The sequence below is a fragment of the Cavia porcellus genome, unplaced genomic scaffold (genome assembly GCF_034190915.1).
Source record: "Cavia porcellus strain 051 isolate PalLab524CR breed Dunkin Hartley unplaced genomic scaffold, mCavPor4.1 scaffold_21, whole genome shotgun sequence".
Classification (NCBI taxonomy): Eukaryota; Metazoa; Chordata; class Mammalia; order Rodentia; family Caviidae; genus Cavia; species Cavia porcellus.
This window is the reverse complement of record NW_026947504.1, coordinates 5,329,075-5,349,442: the sequence shown is the minus strand read 5'-3', so window position 1 is coordinate 5,349,442 and position 20,368 is coordinate 5,329,075. Positions and strand designations below refer to the sequence as shown.

The window sequence follows — 20,368 nt, the reverse complement described above, 5'->3', positions numbered from 1 at the left end:
GGGAGAGAAATGGGTGAGTCACTTAGAAGACCACTAACCTTCTTGAGGCTGCACCTGCCTTCCCAGTGGCATCACAGAGGATGGAGGTGGTTTCAGTCTTCAATTTCAGGGACATAGTCCATAGGAGTGAATCCAGGCTGCCCAGTATACCTAATATTGCCATAAGTGTACAGTGTATGGACTGCTGTTTATGCAGAAGCCTCATTGGATAATACACAACCATGCAGGCTCTTAATGCGTTAGCTTTAGCTTGTTTTTCTCTGGATCCTAATCATTGGCTAACAGTTGAGAGTCAGTGGTTTTTCTAGGGATATAGCTCAGCAGCACATCGCCTGCCTACCAAGTGCAAGGTTGTGAATTCAATCCCCAGTATTAAAAAAAAGTCAGTGGTTTGAAAAGCGCTACGCGATTGCGTCAGGCTCGCCTTTAAGCAGCTATTTCTGTCGCCTTTGAGACAAAACGTTAAGTGCATTCTTATCAGCAAAGCACAGTCCCAGCATCAGCTCCACTGGCTAGCTATCATCAGCTTCCTACAGAGCACCAACCTATTTCTCCTGGGCAGAGATATGGAGCCTCTTTGGTGGGGCTTTGCTAACGTCATCTTGGCTCTGTGCCGGGCTCTGCTTTTCAGTGCATTGAGTGACCTGTGTGTTTCTCCTGTGACTTCATCTACTTCATGCTTGGAGGAGCCTGTCCATCCTTTCTCTCACCGCCAACCTTAACTGTATTTTGCCTCCAGCAAACTAAAATACAGGCAGAACTGAGCATGGTGGCACACATTTATGATCACTTGGAAAACTGAAGCAGGAGGATCCTGACTTTGAGCCCAGCCCGAGCAATTTAGCGAGATCCAAAAAGGTCGGGGGGGGGGGGGGGACAGACGGCCGGGGAATTTAGCTCAGTGATGTAAGTGCCTGCCTGTCAAGCATGAGGTCGTGAGTTCGATCCCTATACCAAACAAAAGTGAGCGGGGTGGGGTGGGTGGATGCAATTAGTGCAAATGCCTTGTGTTCAATAATTGCTGCAGAACACACAGGATGGCAGAACTAGCGCGGGTTCTTTGGCATTGCCTGCTTTTCTGTGAACACAGAGCCCACTCATCCCTGATAGCCCACGGTGATCAGTTAGACATCGTTGCTGGCTGGTCACCTCAGTTTCCAGTGCTATGTGTATGAGGCACAACTTCAGTAAAGGGTGCCATGGAAGAGTGACCGTCGGACAGCACCCTCCATGTCTTTGCCAGCCCAGTGCGTTCCACCAGCAGGAACGGATGGATTGGGCTGGGTAGGGGGCTTTGAGGGGGGCGTAGTGAGCAGTCTCGCGGTTAAAAAATTAAAATTCCAGGAGCCCCAGGGTCGGTAATATACTCCGCAGGCGCACGGGAACCTGGGCGCTCCGGCCAGCAGAGGAATGCAAAGCTCAGGTACCCAGAACCAGGTGGATGAGATACGCAAGCACACAGGGCCACAGCCGCTGAAACCCGCGGGGAGGCAGCGACTGTGTAGCGCGGACGTGCGAGGACCCGTTTCGGGAAAAGGCCGCCCCGGAAGGGGATCTCGCCGGCTCGGCATCACAGTGCGCAAGGTCGCGCGGCGGCGCAGGCGTGACGTCACGGAGCGCGTCACAGCGCGGCGGGGTCGAGCTGCTTTGCCACAGCTTCTCCGTGTTAGTGACCGCGGCGCCATGTTCGGCTCCAGCCGCGGTGGTGTCCGCGGTGGACAGGACCAGTTCAATTGGGAGGACGTGAAGACCGACAAGCAGAGAGAGAACTACCTGGGAAACTCACTGATGGCGCCCGTGGGCCGCTGGCAGAAGGGCCGCGACCTCACCTGGTACGCCAAAGGCCGCGCACCGTGCGCGGGCCCGAGCCGCGAGGAGGAGCTAGCGGCCGTGCGGGAGGCGGAGCGCGAAGCGCTGCTGGCCGCGCTGTAAGTGTCGCGGGCGCTGGGCGCGGGCGGGGCACCTGGGCGCGGCGGGGGCCGGGCCCTGATGCTTCTTCCCCTCCCTGCAGCGGCCACAAGAACGTGAGGAGGCAGCCTACCGGCCTGAGCAAGGAGGCAAGTGGGACGGGGACGGGGACGCGGGCGGGGGACGGCGGAGCACCTCGTCTTGTGCGAGCTAGCTGTGCACCTTGTTGCAGGACTTCGTGGAAATCTGCAAGCGGGAGGGCGGAGACCCAGAGGAGAAGGGCGTGGACCGGCTGCTGGGGCTGGGCAGCGCCAGGTGCGGCGAGTTGGGAAGGGGGACGGACCCGGGGCGGGGTCCGGTCCTCACCATCCTGTCCTCACAGTGGGTCCGCGGGCCGCGTGGCGCTGTCCCGGGAAGACAAGGAGGCCGCCAAATTGGGGCTGTCAGTATTCACGGTAATCTCTGCTGCGCCTGTGGCACGGCTCGGCTCGGCCCGGCCCGGCACGGCCTGGGGTAGGTGGGGGAGCCTGCCCTGGCCCGGAGCCTGCCCTCACAGCGCTTTGCTTCTTCAGCACCACCGTGTGGACAGGGATGGCCCAGGGGCCGCCGCGGCCAGGAAGAAGCCACGCGCGGAGGACAAGGCCGAGTCGGGGTAAGGTCCTCCTTGGGTGGAGGCCCGAGTCCTGCAGCTGCGGCTGGGCGCTTGACGTGGGCTCCTGGACCTGCTGGTGCTTCTCCCTTTACTTGGAGAGTATCTTGGGAGTACCATATCCAAGCCCTGCCCTGGGGACAGTGCTTGGCGGTGACTCATTGCTGGGGCTGGGGCTGGGGCAGGGAAGGAGACAAAAGCCAGTGGGGCTTTTTTGGCTAGACCAGGCAAGCCACAGCCTGGGAGCTTCATCCACTTCGAGGCCTGGGGAGCCTGGCAGATCACAGTAGTTGCCCCGGGGAAGGCAGCAGTGTGTGATGGTGGATGCAGGCAGGACTGCTGGCCTCGAGGTCCTTGTCAGCTTGGTAGCAGGTGGAACAGCAAGGGGCTGTGAGACTCCTAGGTTGGCACAGCCCAGTGGCACTTTTTGCCTCTACAAGTGTCCCGTATCTGCACAGTCCCTCATGCCGTCTTTTGTCACACAGCTGTGTAGTACTGGAAAGGCACTGGATGAGTACCTACCCAGTGTCAAGTCACTAAACATTCCACATAAGCCATGGCTCCCATGTTGCACACAGCAGTGCCTTGGCTGCTGTCAGGTTGGCTCCCATCCCTGGGGTTGGGATGAGGCTCTTTCTGTCCTTCCTGCTTGCAGGACAGAGAGCCACAAGAAAAGCAAGAAGGAAAGGAAGAAGAAGAAACACAAGAAACAGAAGAAAAAGAAAGACAAAGAGCACCGGAAGGAGGCTGATGCCTCTTCATCTGCCTCGCCTGATAGGTAGGCCCAGACCAGCCTAGGAGGCTTAGGAAGAGCAGGCTCCTGAGGCTGGAGTGGTAATCAGGCAGTCTTGAATGAGGCTCTGGGGTGCCCAGGATTGGTAGGCCTGAGCAAGAGTCTGGAGTGTGGTGGGCAGGGTGAGGTATTGCCTGCCAAGCTCCTTCTCCTAAGTGTCCTGCCGTCCTTGTCCCAGGCTTGGGCACTGCAGGCATGATTCTGACTCCTCCAACCCCAGCAGCAAGAGGCGGAAGTGGGGACACAGTGGGGACAGTGCCAAGAACTCGTCTCACAGACAGGACAGAAGCTGTGATACCTGAGGCTGCAGCTGAGCTGCTGGATAGCACAGCCTCTGCAGCCCCAAGCTGGGACCTGGTGCACTGCTGCACTGTGAGGGCCTGTGGATCCTGAGTGGCCATAGCTACCCACCATTATTGCCTGCTGGGTCTGCCCTGGGGAGCTCCTGTATGGGAGAAGAGGTGCCTGCTAGGCCTTGGAAGCCAGCTGGCAAGCTCCAGCGGAAGTGAAGTCACTTGAGGAGGCCTTTCCAGGTCTTGGGCCTTAGCCTGCCACCAGACAAAGGTGAATCTACCCAGGAGGCTCTATCTTGTTCATGGCTGTGATGGTTCAGGGCTCCTGAGGCTATGACCAGGTGCAGTTATTTTTCTTTCCCTATCAACTCCTTTTGTACTTAAATAAACTTATTTTAAAAGAATGTATTGTAAAGAGTGGGAGACCAATGTGCAGATTTACTGAAGCACTCAACCAGGACAGGGATAGTGCTCCACCGATCTGGCCTGTCTTCTAGCTCCCCTCCCAGGGACCTTCATGTTTGCAATGGGGTCTTGCATAGGCCACAATGAGTTTATATATCCTCGATCCCAAGTCCTCCCTGTGTTTATATGACCAGGCAGGACTAGTGTTTGGGCTTTGGTCATTCAGTGTCCCAGTAGACCCTGGGGATGAGAGCCCTATCAACTTCCAACGCCTTATAAGCAGACAGCTGAAGTCAAGCAGGAGCAGCCTTGGCTGGGGCAGAGGTACACCTGGAGCCTGTGAGGAACAGCCAGCCCCTGCCTTGGTGCTGCCTTACAGGTGAAAGCCAAAAGGGAACTTGATTCCTATTACTTTGCTCCTGATTCTAGAAGAAACTGACATGTTGAGGGCAGCCCAAAGCACACCCTGTGGGTATCCATAGAGACCTAGGCTTGCCTTTGCTGCTACATTGACTTAGCCTGCCTGAGCAGACTGCTGCTCTCTCAGGGTACTGACCTGGGGATGCAGGTAGGTTCACCTGGCTGGGGCAGCCTCTCTGGGACACTAGGCATTGGAGGGCACAGTGTGAACTTAGTGGACACTGCTACCAAAGGACAGGGGTGGGGTGGGGAGTCCTTAAATCTATTGGCAGAAAACCTGTGGCTGGCAGTATTCCTGCACAGAGGAAGGGACCCAAGACAAGCACACATCCCACCACCACAGCACTCACTGACGCCCCTCTCATACAACCAGTGAGGCCTGACCTATGAAACAGTAATCCAGGAGTAAGGCCATCTGCAGTTTCTCCCATCTTGTTCAGAGGCAACCTGGTGACACAAACAATGGAGAGCCTGTGAAATAGTTAAGAGACTTTATTCTAATAGCTATAATTACAGTGCTTGTCGAAATGAAAACTGAAAACAAGTATACAAAACGATTGATTACTAATCGTGTATTGAAAGCAGTAAGAGGTTCCACAACACCAAATAAACCAGTTCTGAAGTTTCCCCAAGATAAATTTAACAGCTCCAGCTTCTTCAGTGTTTATCAAAATACAAAAAAAAGTAGAGGTCGTCTTTTCTGATGGCAAATCAGACCCTTGCAGGCTGAGGGAGGAAGCTAGTTCACACACGGGACCATGGTCTGGAGTGGACCAACTGACCCAGCTTTGCACACGATCCTGCTGGTGAGACCCAGACTTTGGCCAACGCGTCCGAGTGGGCAATGGGAACGGGCTGCCACTCCAGTTGCACGCTGACCGAGGGGGAGGGTGGGCCCCGCACCCGTCATGGCCCTCCCAGCCTACCCCAAGGTGACCGTGTGAGCATGAGTACAAGCACAATGCTATGGAATGCAGGTGACCCAAAGACAGGTGGGCCACGGGGTCTTTACTGTGACCATGCAGTGGATGGCATTTGTTCCTCACATCTCTTGTGTTCCCCAAGGAACAGCTGATCTGATGACTTGCATTCAGGCCAAACTGCAAAACCTACACTTCTGTGTGTTCAAGTGTTCTTGTCTTGAAATTTTTAACTATTTTTAAAAATGCACTGAGTTTGGGTTAAAAACCAACCACCAAATGGATCCTGACACCACTAAGCCTAGTGGCACCTGGAGACCAGGTGCCCATGCACTCAAATCCCTTCTCAGTACTGATAGTGAGTTGATTTTGTTTTTTACAATAAAAAAGCTGAGTAATATTGCATAGGAGTACCAGAAACTGCCTCAGTGGAAACAGAAACTATTTACATTAAATAAAAACCTGGCTGCAGGCTGTGTCTGCACATGTTCAGCACGGTGCGTGCACACTGTGACCAACCCATGGAGACAGCTTCTGGCACTCAGGACCACAGAGTCGCACGTTTGCCACATGAGAGGAAAGCGGAGGGCGGAGAGGAGGAAGTAAGGGGAAGGGGGGTTCTGGTTCACTTCTGGTTCCGGAGCTGATTGGACAGCCAGTCCAGTCCTTCATAGAGCCCGTCCCCACTGGTGGCACAGGTGGCCTGAATGTACCAGTTCCTGTGGCGTAGAGAGTGCAGCCCCAGCTTGTCTGTGATTTCAGCTGCATTCATCGCGTTAGGGAGGTCCTGGGGAGAAAGATGGGTCAGCAGCAAGGCCAACCATCAGCCTTGTCCAGGGCCCTTCTCCCTCCTCAAGGCAGGTGCCTTGGGAGGAGCCTGCTGGCACCTACCTGCTTGTTGGCAAATACAAGAAGAACAGCATCCCGGAGCTCATCCTCGGCCAGCATTCTCATGAGCTCCTCACGGGCCTCATTCACACGCTCTCTATCATTGCTATCCACCACAAAGATCAAACCTGCAACATAGCCAGGACAATGGCAAATGCTGAAAATGGCCCACCCAACCACACCCACGAGCAATGGACCCAACCCCAGGGGTCACAGCTGGACCTAAGGGCTCTGGGCTCCAGTCTTCCTGGTCATGATACTGCAGTGTGGCACTGTGCCCAGGAGAGACTAGATGTCTGAGGACACAGATGAGAGGCAATTGGGATGAGGACTGGCCGCTCACCTTGGGTATTCTGGAAGTAGTGACGCCACAGTGGCCGAATCTTGTCCTGGCCACCCACGTCCCACACAGTGAAGCTGATATTCTTGTATTCGACAGTCTCCACATTGAAACCTAGGAATCATATTGCAGCTGTGGGCCCTCAGCACCCAGGAGCCACCATAGACCCAGCCCCACACCCAGCCCCAGCCTGGCTTCTCACCTATGGTAGGAATGGTGGTCACAATTTCACCAAGCTTCAGTTTATACAGAATCGTCGTCTTTCCAGCAGCATCCAAGCCCACCATGAGAATGCGCATTTCTTTTTTGCCAAAAAGGCCCTTGAAGAGGTTCGCGAAGATATTCCCCATGCTCGTGGATGCGTGGAATCAACACTGGCCAGAGACCTGGGGAAGCAAGGTGTCCTAGACCTGTTCTCATACTGCCAGTGCAAGCCCCATGGCAGGTCAGACACAACCCACCCAGGGATGCCATTTCCTCTCGTCCCTCCTCCTGGAATCCCACAGGGAGGATACATCACAACCCTGGTTCCCAGATGACAGAAAAACCTGTCCACCTGGATGAACACTTAGCCCCCACAGCCAACTTATGTGGCCGGTTCTTTCTGTAAAAAAGTCCATATGCCCTGATTCCAGCAAGCTACAGGACAGCTCCACAGCCACACTCAGAAAGCAAGTAAGCTATTTGTGTCAAAGTCCTGCTTTCAGAGGCATGTGACGTCTCTACAGTCAAACACGGCTTCTGGTACAGAAGGAACCACCCAGTTATGTTGTCTCCCCACTATACCAGCACCTGACGGCAAACAGCAACTACAGCAGGGCTAGGACTTCGTCTTCCTCCATTGCCCCTACCATCAGAGAGCAGGTCTCATTGCAGTCTCAAGACCATGGGCCACCTTCCCAATGTGCCAAGCAGCTTGGTGGCAGCATACCACAGGACAAGTCCAGGAAGCACTATGGTGTCACCTGGTGGGCAAGCCAGGTGGGCACCTCTGCCAGTTCAGGTTGGGACTACAACCCATGAAGCAATAGCTCAAGTGACCTTACAAGGTGTCCACAGTAAATCCTGGGAGAACACTTTGGAAGACATGCACACAGGAGGAGGACAGACTTGCAAGAACACATTTTGTGTCTGACACATACTATAACAAGTCCACTAGCAGAACAGAAAGCTGGCAGCATCAATTAGGCCAACAGAAGCAAAGCACAAGAGGATTGAGACTTGAAGCCCTTTGTGGAGGACACAAAGCTTCCCAGACCCTGGGCTCACCACTTGTGGGTACTTTGGGCCCTCAGCTGTTTTTAGTCCAGAGACTACCACTTTCTAAAATGCTAACTGCTGGAAAGTTACCAGAAGCATCTAAAAATAAAAGCAAGCAAGGGGCATTATGTGGTCTTCAAAACGAAAAGATGCATCTGTGTTTATGTAACCCACAGGAAAGTGAACAAGCACAGTACAAGGCAGAGTGGCTTATCAACAACAGATGTTTACTGCCACAGTCACAGAGCCTACAAGTCCAGGATCAAGAGCTAACAGTGTCCTGTGGAAGGGAGGAATGTCCTCCTGTGGTGGAGGAGCAGGACAGCAATTCCATTGTTGAAGCTCCTTTCATGGGGGCCCTGGCCCATTTATGAGGAGCCTTGTGACCAAACAACTACCCAACACTCTGCATTAGGGTCCCATGTCCCCCTGACTTCTCTAAATCTTGGAGACACACAGAGTCCACAGCACTGTGTGTGAACTGGCATATGGGAAATCACTGTCCTTGACAGCACTGTTCATTTATTCCTTCATGGCAATCCTTGCACAACTCTGCACTGCCTGTGCTGTGCTCTGTGACCATATGCACATACCAAGGATTCCCTTCTTATAAAAGACCTTGCTCCTGTCACACTATGTATGGGTTTCAGTGCCCTGGCATCTTGAGAAGGCAGATGCCCAGGATCACATCTAGAAGTGTTAACCTCATCACTCCTCTAGCCACTGGCTGGAAAACAGGCTGCACAAAGTGCCCTCAGGACATTGTCTTGCAAAATGTCACATACTCAAAAAATTACACATCTGCTGGGAGTGATGACGCATGCATGCCTGTAATCCCAGCACTAGGAGGGTGAGGTAGGAGGATCACTGTGAGTTTGAGGCCAGCCTTGGTCTACATAGTGAGTTTAAGGACAGTCTGAACTACAAGGTAAAACCCTGTCTCAAAAAAAGTCTGAAATTACTCAAGACTTTGTGATCATAGCCCCCTTTTCTGGCAACAGCCAGGTCCTTGGGTGCAAAGGATAAAATGTGTCTGGGGAACCTGGAGCAGACTACCACCACTGTTCAGTGCTCACCTGAACCACTGCTTATATGGGGAACAAAACTATCGGAGAGAAAAGGGAGAGAGATGTTTGGAGCTACACACAAGACTCAATCTTTATTCTTCCCAACTGAGGAGCAATAAAATAATTTTAGAATCACAAGGGCTCCCTCTTTACCTCTAGTACAAGCCTTCCTCCTAAGGTTTCCACTGGACTCTGGAAACAAAGTCAGAGGAAGGGAGACCAGGGTGACCAATGGCTGAACAGGCAGAAAGGTAGAACTCCCAGAACATCGGTTGTGGCTGGGATCCAGCTGCACCAAGGAAGTAAAGACGGACAGAGAGAAATTTCCAGAATATTTTGCAGACACACATAAGTGCAACCCGAGGCCTCTGTGCAAGGGATCAGCAATTCAGCATCCAGAAGCCCCAACATCAGGCCTATATCCTCCTTCAAGGTCCCTAATAAGGGGTGGGGATGACAAAGCTCAGTGGTACAGCTCTTGCCTTGCATGCACAAGGCCCTGGGTTCAAACCCCAGCACATTAAAAAAAAAAAGTCCTCAATGAGCATAAAGACATTCAGAGAGAAGTATGCAAGACAGGACACAGACTATTTAAAAAGGAAAAACAAGGCTGGAGATGTGGCTTAGGTGGCAGAATACATGCTTCCTTATACATAAGGTCCTAGCTTCAATTCTCTGAGACTCATCCAAAGAAAAGGAAGGGGCGGGGGAGTGCTAAAAAAAAACCCAGATGCAACACCAGCACAAACTGGTTAGGAGAACAGGATATGGGAACAAATGACTACAATTCTATCAAGAGCCAAAATGAAAAGCACAAAATGAAGGTTCTGAGAAAGCAGTGTGAAGAAAAAAAAATAATGAATAAAAAAGGAAAACGAGCAACTTGGAGATCACCATCAGACTAACACAAACTCCTGAAAGAAGTACCTGGAAAATTACAGAAGATTCTGACATGTTCCAGATGGGAACACACGGCTAAGGGCTGAGGCCTGCTGCTAAGGCAGCATCAGCAGATGAAAGCTCTCAGGCAATGCTCCTGAAATTCTAAGAAAACAGCTCTCAATGTTTAATCTTACAAGTGAGGTAGATGGGAAGAATAACATCACAAGGCTTCCCACATTCACCTCATTTATGCAGGACTGGGTGAGAAAGGTGTCCAAAGGGACAAGACAGGAAGCAGCTGCCAGATACCCCATTCAGACTGGAGTAAGATGGCAGAGCCCTCAGAGCAAGGAATGCACCACCTGCCTGTTTCTGTCATGGGGTCTAACAATGTTGGTGAATTGGGTAAGCTAGTAGGTACACATAAAAACACAAGAACGAACTGCAAACACACATGCACAGAGTGGAGTCCTCTCACATTTGACTCCAAATCCAGAAGCAAGAGGCAGACACATGTGCAAAGGCCATTCTCGAGATCCCAATGAACACATGCAAAGTGGATGTCAGAGGAGCAACTAGGGGGCATATGCTGGGTGATGGCCAACACCAGGCTTTGGGAGGCAAAGGCTGCAGGATCACTCTTTACACTGATACACTGTATTCATGAAAGCTGATACAAATGCACAGCACCAAAGAGAAAAAGGTATCACATTCTCCCAGCCCCACAATGGTGGCAGATAGAATATATTCCAAATAACCACATCCAGGAGTACAGATCTAACTTCTGTTTTCGCCTGCATGTGGTGGCCCAAACAAAGCACTGCCCACAACCCATACATGTCCACTGCCATCTTCCTGTACCTGACCTGGTACAGCAAAGCTGACCAGAGCTAACTGGGTCTGGCCTGTCCTGTAGTATCCTCAGACACAGAGGCTGTGAGGACCACGAGGTCACATTCAAGCCCCCATGGATGGTATTCATAGGAGAACACCTAAAGAGGAAAGTAGTCATGTAATTTGGTGGGGTAAATCAGAATTCTCAAATTTAAGACACACCCCACAAGCACCTTGGACTACACTACCATCTACACAAGCAGGTGGTGGTCAGCACGTCCTGCCTTGGCACATCTCAGTGACCCAATAGAGACCCATCAATGCCTATGTTTCTGTTAACAGGCCCAAATCCAAGAGAATTTCTGCAGTGAGAAGAGTTCCAGGCCCACCCAGTCATTACCAAGGTCTCAGGGCAGGGGTTGCAACTGCTTAATGCCGACACCAACCAGGTATTGCCACCTTTCCACCACTAGAAACCACACACACACACACACACACACACACACACACACACAAAGAGAGAGACAGAGAAAGAAAGAGAGAAAGAGAGAGCGCCAAACTAGCTTTTCAGTTTTCTCTGAAATACCCTATGACAAGACTTCCCAGAGTCCCAGGAAGGAAGATGTTCAGTGGGACAAGAGTAGCTCAGGCTGTTTCTCCTTCTTTCTTTTTTTTGAGACAGGGTCTCACTACACAGGTTAGGCTGGTCTCAAACTTGCAATCATCCTCCTGCCTCAGCCTCCTAAATGCTGGGATTATAGGTGTGAGCCATCATGCCCGGTGGCAGTTTCTCTTTCTTGTCTGACTATACAGGCTCCACCTTCAGTACAAAAGGTTCTTCAGAAAGAATGTATTCTGAGTGGCTACTATTCGGGGACTACCCTCCCTTCACATCTCTCTATCAGTAAAGGGCCTTCCCCAGGAAGCCAGGAGGACACAGACTGGCCTCCCAAGATGAGTAGAAGACACACACTAGTTTCACATCAATTGAATGAATGCAACCTGACTGGTTTAGCTACTGAAAAGATACCAACTAGCAGCCAATCAGCTAAAACCTTCTCCTATTTCCCTGCAAGTCTCAGGGATGCCTCAGAATAAGCTAGGCAGCCCTTCAGCTGAACTGTACAAGGAACCATGAAGAGAAACCACTCAGGTAGGAAGTTTACCACTTCCTTCAAACTGTTAGTGACAGTTTCATAGAATCTCACTGAAAAGACAGGGACCTCCATCTGGAGCACACAACAAATGGGTTCTCTGGATCCAGATTCTGTCCTCAGCTGCTGACCCAACAGAGCACTGTGTGCTGGTGACCAGGATTTACACAAGCTCTTCTACTTGAATGGACTGGTGACATCATGAGTTTTGCTTTCATTATAGTCAAATTCATTGCAGTATTAATTACACGTAAGACCCATAGATCAACAGTTCATAATCTCAACTTTCCTACTTTGAGGAAAATTAACCAAGATTTCTTTAAGCTTGTTTGGGATGAGCTATTGCATTCCAGTAGTAATACACATACACAGATTATGTAAAAGCCCGATCTTCTATAACACAGAAGAATCTAATTCAAAGGCTCCTTCACTTTCGCGTGCAACACATGTTCTTCTCTGTACACACTGCTTTTTGTGCAGAGACAGGTCCAAACACATCTGTTCCTAAAGCCTCAGTTCACTGCATGCCTGCAATCTAACATTTCAGGATTTTAGGCCTGATGTTTCTTTCCTTTTCTTTTTCAGACATGTTCTCACTAGGACTTCAGGCTGGTCATAAATTTGGGGTGATCTTCCTGTCTCACTCTCTCAAAGAGCTGGTATAATAGGTGTGTACCACCACGCACAGTCTGACATTTCTAAGCCAGTACTGTGTGGCACTTTGTCACTATTTCATTAAATTTGTGTGAATAAGGAAGTGCTGATTCTAGGAAAAAGACATACCCTGCAGAATCCTCATTTAGTCTGCACACTAAGGAACTGACAAATATGCATCTGGTCAGGTCAAATAAAGCTTCAATCATGACGAAAAGAAGCATGACAAATGAACACACAAAAGCACTCTAGAACTACACATTCAGGGTGTTTGCAGGAACTTATCTTGTGCCTTCGAGGGACAGTCTACACCATGATCCCTGGCCACCAAAGCCTCACCAAGCAGTCTGTAACATCTGCTGCCTCTACACACTGCCTCCCCACAGTTGCTGGTCTTCAGAGTTAAGAGAGAGCACTACCCGCCAAGTCTGATGCTCAGGTGGGGTGACCAGAGGAATTCAAATCTTCACAAGCTTAAAAACTTTTAACAGAGCGTGATTTGTCACTGGGTACCACATCTTTCAGAATAAAGTCCACATTTCCTGGCCTTCCTTGCAGTGCTGTATGCCCAGGAACACCTTCACAAGGACACAGAAGGGGCCTGGGCCCATGCCATGCCCCAGCTTAGATCCGAGGCATATGTCTACTTTGAAAGAAGAGTTTGGAGAGCCTCTATGTGATCAGAAAGGCAATTAAGTCTGGAAGGCCCAACATGAAAAAACAACACAGTTAACACAAATCTGTACCAACTAAGAAACAAACTGAACAAGAAGCTGAACATGACAACATAAAAATCCAACTAAGAAATCACCCTAGAGTCCTGGGACAGGGATGGAGCCAATTCTCCCTTTGTCCAGGGACCTAATAGTGATCTGGAAGTCCTCAGCCTTCACTCCCCGACACACACACCCTGAGACCAAGAGACCATCAGTGTGGGGGTTAGTCTGGTGTTCACAGGGGCTACATGTCCTCAAAAAGAGTAGAAATGAGGGAGGACAACACAAGACTAGACTGGTGACAATGCCCAGACCTAACACTGAAATGCACAGAATCTTCATGGCTAGTTGCATATGTCCCAAAGACTCATAGAGGCCCCTGGTTGCAGTAAGGGGCAGAGGTTGATCTCACAGTGCGGTCAGGGTCTTCTCAGTGCAGCTCCAGCTCCACAGTGTGCTCCTCACGAAGGGAAGCAAGGCACAGAGCCCAGCTATTTAAAAATGCTGACACCCCCTGGCTAGTGGAAACAGGCCTGGGAAGAGGAGGTAGCCAGTCTTAATTTCTGTAGGGAGGGCACAGTTTTGTCACTTTAACTGTGTTCCCCACAGAACACTATGGGCTCTCTCCTTGCAGATAGGTTGAAGGAGGGGCCCTATGCCCCAGTGGCTCCTTTCCACAACCTGAGAGAAAAACGGAACTAGGACAGCTACTGGTGCTTTCATGAAATAAGCTCACAGAGAGCTCAGGGGGTCTTCCTCAATCCACTCAGAGTAGGCAGTGCTTGACAAGTGAATAAGCCAATCGATAAAACTTGATTTTTACTTTGAGGCAACTCCCTCCTTGGGGAGGGAAGAAAAAATAAAGCAGACTTCTTCTAAAAACTTGTTCTTCCCAAAGAAAGAGGACAGTGGAGCAGAGAGCTGTCACTAGGCTTCCTGAGCTCAGCAGCAGTCTTCCTACACCCCATCCTCCTAGTCAACCAGACACATGAAGGGACAGGGACAGTCCCCAAAGACCCTAGAGGTAACTGTCCTTGCTAAGCCCCGCTGTCCCAAAAAGCCTCCCTAAAGCACACACTCACTGATGCTGCCTCACCCTCAGGGCCTCTGCTCTGGTGACCAGCAATCCTACAAGCCCTAACACATCTCCCCCTGCTCTCCAGAAGAGTCCACTTACTCCAGATGAACCCAAGGTGACCACCTGCAGCTTTGTATCCCCACCCCTTCTCTCCCTCTCCCATGTGCAGCACTGAATAGCTTTCTTCCAGTTCATCAAACTTGAGCCCTGGAGACACCCACTTACCTAGTCCTCAGAGTGCCCCCACACACTTCAAGTGAATCCGATAGGAGATGATGTCCATAATGTCAGTGTCCTTAAAATGGCCATAACTAAATGCCTGCAAACATTTTTTAAAAGTCTCTACCTATCTAAAAGGAAGCCAAGAGACAACCTGACACGCACACAGGACTACAAGGGAGCCCTGTGAGGCTGACCCAACAATGATGCACCAGGAACGAAAGGCAACTGACTCCTACTGAAATGTCTGCATCACTGCTGGGCTTGGCCAGGCTGGAGAACAAAGGCAAGGGGATGCAGTCTGGCCTCGGGGACAGTGTGTGCCTGTCCCACCAATCTCAAGGGCATGTCATGTCTGTGAAGTGACTTTTTTTCCCCTGGAAACATAGAATGGTTCTTGGCAAGGATCTAAAGACAAGCCCTTACAAGGTAGCTACATTCCTGAAAAACATGCAAAAATAAAACAGATAGATAGATAGATACATACATACATACATACATACATACATACATAAATGGCTGTATCTCTGTACGTATGAAAAACAGATGAGGCTTAGGCTACTGCAGAAGATTTCCACCCATAGGAAAGCCACACAAGTAGGCATTTGTTGCTGCCCCAAAGCACCAGTGCTGCCTCTCAGCTTGGGAAGCCACAGGTGCTCCCATAAACTTCAATATACCCTTTCTAGGGAACACACAGATGCTTTGGGGATCAGAGCCACTCACCAGCAGGCATGCCAACCTCCCACACTGCTCCTGGCAGCTCTCCAAACCCAATGAGGACACCTACCCATCTACTCACCCACCTCATGGCCCTTATGCCAACTATCCTGGGCCACTGAGAAGCTCCCATTTATTTCCATGAACCTGCAGAGCTGTCATGTTTTCACCCCTCACTCCCTGCTCAAATGTCCCAGTCAGGTAACATTTATTTCTATCTCCTTGGAAGGATCCAGTGTCTGTTTGTCTTCCCAGGTAGGATGGATCCTCACTAGCATGGGCAGCTTTGCACCTCTGGTCACTGACTGAGTCGAGGCCCCAAATTGTCCTTCAAGGCCCCTCCCAAGTCACTCACCACTCCAGGGAGGAGAAGGCAATTAAAAGCACATTTACCAGGGCCTTTGGTATCAAAAAACCAACCACACACTTGACAGATATTTTTCCTATAAAACTAGTCAGAAGAAACTCAGAGTCAAGTGCTGCTTAGTCTGAATAATCCTCTGACTTTGGGATGACACTGTGATCTGCTGCATCTCTGCAGTGTTCAATGACAAGGAGGGGTGGAGTGTGCACAAAATTTGCCCTCAGATACTACTAACAGCTAAAATACATTTCAGTTAAGCTCCCTGGTAATTTTCAGGACCTAGTATCACTTCAGTAGAGAGAAACACTAAAGGTTGTAAATAATTTTAAGCAAAATTTCATCACCAAAGCTGCCAAATGATGAGTACTTAAAATACAGGTTAACAGATTTGATGAGGACCTGCATGCTCAACTATAGAAGTAAAGAGGTTTCACAGAAAAACACAATTACATCTGGGGCACATCTAAGGCTGCCTTCATTCCCACATTCCAGAACCAAATCTAGATAAAATCAAGATAATCCTCTTTTTGGCTACTTGTACCGAAATCATTTCAATACGTGTATAGAACTATTCTTGCTAAAAACTTGCACAAGATCCTTGGAGAACTGGAACCAGGGTTTCTTGTTTAGGTAACGTAGTACAGCAAAAAAATTTTTGACATTTGACACACAAAAGTCAACTGTTTCACATACTATCATCCATCACCAGAAACCCTTTTCTTTTTCAGATTTTATACAAAAATTTTAAAAATTCCATAACAGGGGCTGGGGATTTAGCTCAGTGGCATAAGTGCCTGCCTTGCAAGCAGGCAGTCATGAGTTCGATCCCTGGTACCGATAAAAAAGAAAAAAAAAAAAAAAAAAAAAACTCCTTAACAAAACAGAACAACAACAGTTAATACATTGTGTATCATTATCTTCAAAGTAGTTACACAGGTGCAATACATACACCAAAAAGATTGTCTCTTACAAAGAAGAAAAATAATTAGAAGCTCCTCAGAACTAGGTTATGGTGGTGCTTGCCTATGATCCCAGCACTTGGGAAGCTGAGGCAGGAGCCCCAAGTTTGAGGTCAGCCTGGGCTGTATAGTGAGTTCAAAGATACCTTGAATTACATTACTGAAACTCTGTCTCAAAAAGGAAAAAAACAAACAAACAAACAAAAAAGGCAGTCCTTTGGGATTGATTCCTAGCTTACTAATATCCCTTTAGAGAAGGGAACTTAACCTTAACACATCTGAATAGGTCTTAAAAATACAAACTTTTAACTTTCTGAAATGTACACGAATTGTAACCAAGTCTCCATCCATTCCTGCTGTATATTACCAGTGACCCTTGATCTTCATAGGTATGAGATATGCTTGCTTCCTAAACTGAACCATTCCCAATTGCTATGACTACAAATATCTGGCTGTCTGCTTTTTTATTGTCTCCTTCCTTCCTGCCACTCAAGCTTGTGCAGTTACAGGGCCAAGGAGTAGGACTCTTCTAGGACATGCTGTCAAAGAGTGCCAAGCCCTGTTACCACTGTGAATAACCAGGAAATGACATTACTAGAGGCAAGCCCTGATCACAGTCACCAGTCCTCTCTCCCCGGTAGTAGGCAGGTTAACAGGGCTTTGTGTCAGAGCTTAAGAGAGATCCTCCTAGAAAGACACAGTGTGGATGTGACTGTGTCAAACTGGCCATCCTTTTTCCAGCTAATCAGGCCATTTTACTCACTTAAGAATGCTGAACTATCTTCCAGAATGGTGACAGGCTGCACAGCTGATACCCATAAACTGCAATTACACTTCTAAGGGCTCATAAACACCACAAGAGAACAATAACCTGAGAAGGTACATGACTGGGAGTCCCCAATTCCTATAATATCTCAAATCGTGCACACATACATGTAAATCCCACCCATTCTTTATTTCCAAACAGGAAGGGGCAAATCTCTTCCAATGAGAAATGGATATAGCACAAAAGAAAAAAAAAAAAAAAAGACAAATTTTTATCTAACTAAGATCCCTGCAGCTATCTTTAGCAAGTGGGCACTCTATTCTCTCCACTCTTAACTGTTTGGAGGTGAAAACCAACTGAGGAAAATGTCTATATAAAAGCCAAAAGGGACATGCCATGAATGACATGGCAAACCCATGCTGACTGGGGCCTGTCTTCTAAGTGGAAATGTCACATCTCTTGGAAGAGTGCTCAGGAAAGCTTGGTGAGCCAGGCTTATGAATCAGAGCAGATTTAAATCCTCACATCAGTGCAGTGTTTAACTTGAAGAATCAGAAAGAAAAAAAAAACGAGTTGACTCTCAAATCACAGTAACATACTATTCATAAACCTGCACAACAGGTTTCTTCTCTCGGTTAGATCTTTATGGCCATCTGATTCAGGATAGCCTGCCGATCTTTATCACCTTTCAATGAAATGAAAAAGAAATGTCCCTGTAGTTTCAAGCTTGTCTAGTCCTAAGAGGGAGCCTGGCAGATGAAAACGTCTGTATACCCTCTCCACTTGGTACTGTGTAAGCAGCACAGGGTACACTGTTCCACTACATGATTAAAAATCAGAACTGAGAAGCACAAAACCAGCTTTCACTTTCTACTTTCTTTCCTTAAAGAACAGACTTTATGAGTCAGCTGTTATCCATAGCAACTGTTTCTCCACTACACCTTTTGGGCAGAGGCTGGGTTGGGGACTGATCTCAGCTCCTCAGGAAGGGTAACCAATGCACTCCCATTGAGTTACACCTCAATCCATCAAGCAACAACTCTGTATCTGCCTCATGAGCAGAGTATACAGCCCGACTCACACTCGCTTCCACAAAACACCTGAAGACACAGATAAACAGTTCTCTGTTCAACTGTATGTGAAGGAGATAGCATGCCTCTAACAACACTGCAGCTAGATCTGCACCCGGCACTTAGACTTCTCCTCCTGACTTTTGTATTTCAAGTTCTTACAGTCTGGCTACTGCAGCGCTGCTGAAAAGTCAAATGGAGTGAGGACACCACTCACAGGCCCTTTTTTGTAGGTTAACACACAGAGAAGGGCCACAGAGGCCACACGTTACACACGATGGCATCTCACTAGCCTTCATTACACGACACTACAGAACACGCCAGAGCAGCCGGCAGGAATAACTGCTGATCTGGCTCTGGACTACAACTGATCGCTCTAACCTCAGCAGTGCGCCCATCATACAGCTCTTCATGGTGACTTCTGGCAGGCTGATCCGCTGTTCTTTTCCTGTCTGCGATCAAAGTACGATTCCACCCTATTTCCTTCCGTAAAGCGCCCATCTGCTGTTGGAATGAAATGGGAGACTTCTCCCTCTAAGTAATTACAGCGGTCCAGCTAAAATCTGACATGTTCTGGTCTCTGCATTGGAGGCTGCAAGTAGGCCGCTCGGCTCCACGGGCGAGTTAAAGAACCCTTCTTATCTACCAGGACCACAGCAAGGCACCACCCTGGGGATGAACACGGTTCAGCCCTTTGTCCGCAGGCCAGAGGCCTTGAGGGCCGACCTCAGAACCAATCTCACGCAGAAGAGCGCGCCGAGCACCGACTCCGCGTTGCGTCCCCAAAGAACCGGAGCACCCGGATCTCCAAGATCGGGAGGCTCTCCCCCCAAGCCAGTACCTCGGTCTAGGCCGGGGTCACCGTCCCACGCTCCCTCCCTTCGTCCCTCCCCGGGCTCCTGTCTCGGGACAAACAGGAACTGGTCTCGAGGTCGAGATGCGAGTCCTACCGCCCGCGTGACCTTGAAGGCTCTCGGGCCCGCCTGCACCTTAGTTCCCTGGCCCTCGAGGCCGTCAGCCGCTCTTCATCGGGGAGGCCCGCGAGCCCGGTGGGCGCTCCACTGGCCTGGTGTGGGGTTCCGAAGGGGGAGAGAGAGCAGGAAACCCCGCTTCCTGAAGGACACTCGACATCCTGAGGACTTCCGGGCTACAAGCTGAGGCTGGTGGCGGCGGCAGGAGTGCCCGGGCGGAGAACCCAGGAGGCTGCGGGGGCGACGCGGGGGCTGAAAGCGCCCTTAACCCTGCCCGCTCGGCTCGGCCGCGCCCGGCACTAGCCTCGTCCGGCCCACCCTGGCCGGACCCCCCCGCCGCCGCTGCCGTTGTGGAGGGCCCCAGGGAACTCTAGACTGCCCAATGTCCAGCCCCGGCCACCGGGTCTCCCCTAGCCCTCACCTCAGCGGTGGCTGCTCGGAGCCAGGCGTTGGTTTCGCTCCCACAAGATGGCTGCACTGACGGCGGCCACGTCAGCGCCTGGGGCCGCGGGGCACGACGGGAAGGGGCGGGCACAGCGGCGGACTCCCTATAGTGCGCATGCGCGCTGACCGCTCTGGGGCGTTCGAGGGTTGATTGAGGGACGCCAAGCTTGCGGACCTGCGGCCACTTCTTCTGCAGGTTCCCTGGTGCCAGGAGCGCGCCTTCTGGGACCTTTGGTTCGTGCGAATGTGCGCCTTCCTTCGCAGCCCTTCTGCCCATTTCGCGGATGCAGAGACTGAGGCCACGTGCGTCCTTCGCACTCAAGAGTAGCACACCTGGAGTGTCCCTTGTCCTTGTCCAGGTAGTCACTGTGAGTCCTGGGGGACCACTTGAAGACCAAGGGGATGCCGTATCTTCCCTAGGGACTCTGGTTCTCCTGTCTTCTCGGGCACTGAGGTAGCCAGAGCAGGTAGTGGCCCTGCCAGGTATCGGAGCGCTCACTATCTACACTAGTGCAGTGCCTCTGCAGACTGCCTGCCCTTAGATCTAACGCTGGGGCTCTGGGGGACAGAGTGTGGACTGGGCCGCCTGGGGTG

At 50.4% G+C, this 20,368-nt stretch overlaps 2 protein-coding genes across 3 annotated transcripts; one reads left to right on the top strand and one right to left on the bottom strand.

Moving 5' to 3' along the window:
- Positions 1-1,613: 1,613 nt before the first annotated feature.
- CUNH1orf35 (chromosome unknown C1orf35 homolog) lies at positions 1,614-4,047 on the top strand. 2 transcript variants are annotated; one of them, XM_003477133.5, is made up of 7 exons: positions 1,615-1,928; positions 2,012-2,057; positions 2,141-2,223; positions 2,291-2,363; positions 2,481-2,560; positions 3,213-3,335; positions 3,529-4,047. In XM_003477133.5, the coding sequence occupies exons 1-7, from the start codon at positions 1,684-1,686 to the stop codon at positions 3,650-3,652; spliced, it is 774 nt and encodes a 257-aa protein (XP_003477181.1). In that variant the 5' UTR covers positions 1,615-1,683; the 3' UTR covers positions 3,653-4,047. The 2 variants fall into 2 exon arrangements, with proteins under 2 accessions (XP_063088909.1, XP_003477181.1); XM_063232839.1 differs by lacking the exon at positions 2,291-2,363 and having other exon boundaries at positions 1,614-1,928.
- Positions 4,048-4,945: 898 nt separating this feature from the next.
- On the bottom strand, positions 4,946-19,868 carry Arf1 (ADP ribosylation factor 1). The gene is made up of 5 exons (XM_003477220.5): positions 19,752-19,868; positions 6,819-7,002; positions 6,620-6,730; positions 6,280-6,404; positions 4,946-6,175 (listed from the first exon to the last, which is right to left on the bottom strand). Exons 2-5 carry the CDS (start codon positions 6,964-6,966, stop codon positions 6,014-6,016), a joined length of 546 nt encoding a protein of 181 aa, XP_003477268.1. The 5' UTR covers positions 6,967-7,002; positions 19,752-19,868; the 3' UTR covers positions 4,946-6,013.
- Between the last annotated feature and the right edge of the window lie 500 nt (positions 19,869-20,368).

Bases quoted from the DNA above. Each gene is read 5' to 3' on its own strand.
- CUNH1orf35 (XM_063232839.1), top strand. From the start codon at position 1,684: ATGTTCGGCTCCAGCCGCGGTGGTGTCCGCGGTGGACAGGACCAGTTC. The intron at 2,058-2,140 runs GCAAGTGGGACG...ACCTTGTTGCAG, and splicing joins CTACCGGCCTGAGCAAGGAG to GACTTCGTGGAAATCTGCAA. The intron at 2,224-2,480 runs GTGCGGCGAGTT...TTGCTTCTTCAG, and splicing joins CTGGGGCTGGGCAGCGCCAG to CACCACCGTGTGGACAGGGA.
- Arf1 (XM_003477220.5), bottom strand. From the start codon at position 6,966: ATGGGGAATATCTTCGCGAACCTCTTCAAGGGCCTTTTTGGCAAAAAA. The intron at 6,731-6,818 runs GTGAGAAGCCAG...TATGATTCCTAG, and splicing joins GACCACCATTCCTACCATAG to GTTTCAATGTGGAGACTGTC. The intron at 6,176-6,279 runs GTAGGTGCCAGC...CTTTCTCCCCAG, and splicing joins TTGTATTTGCCAACAAGCAG to GACCTCCCTAACGCGATGAA.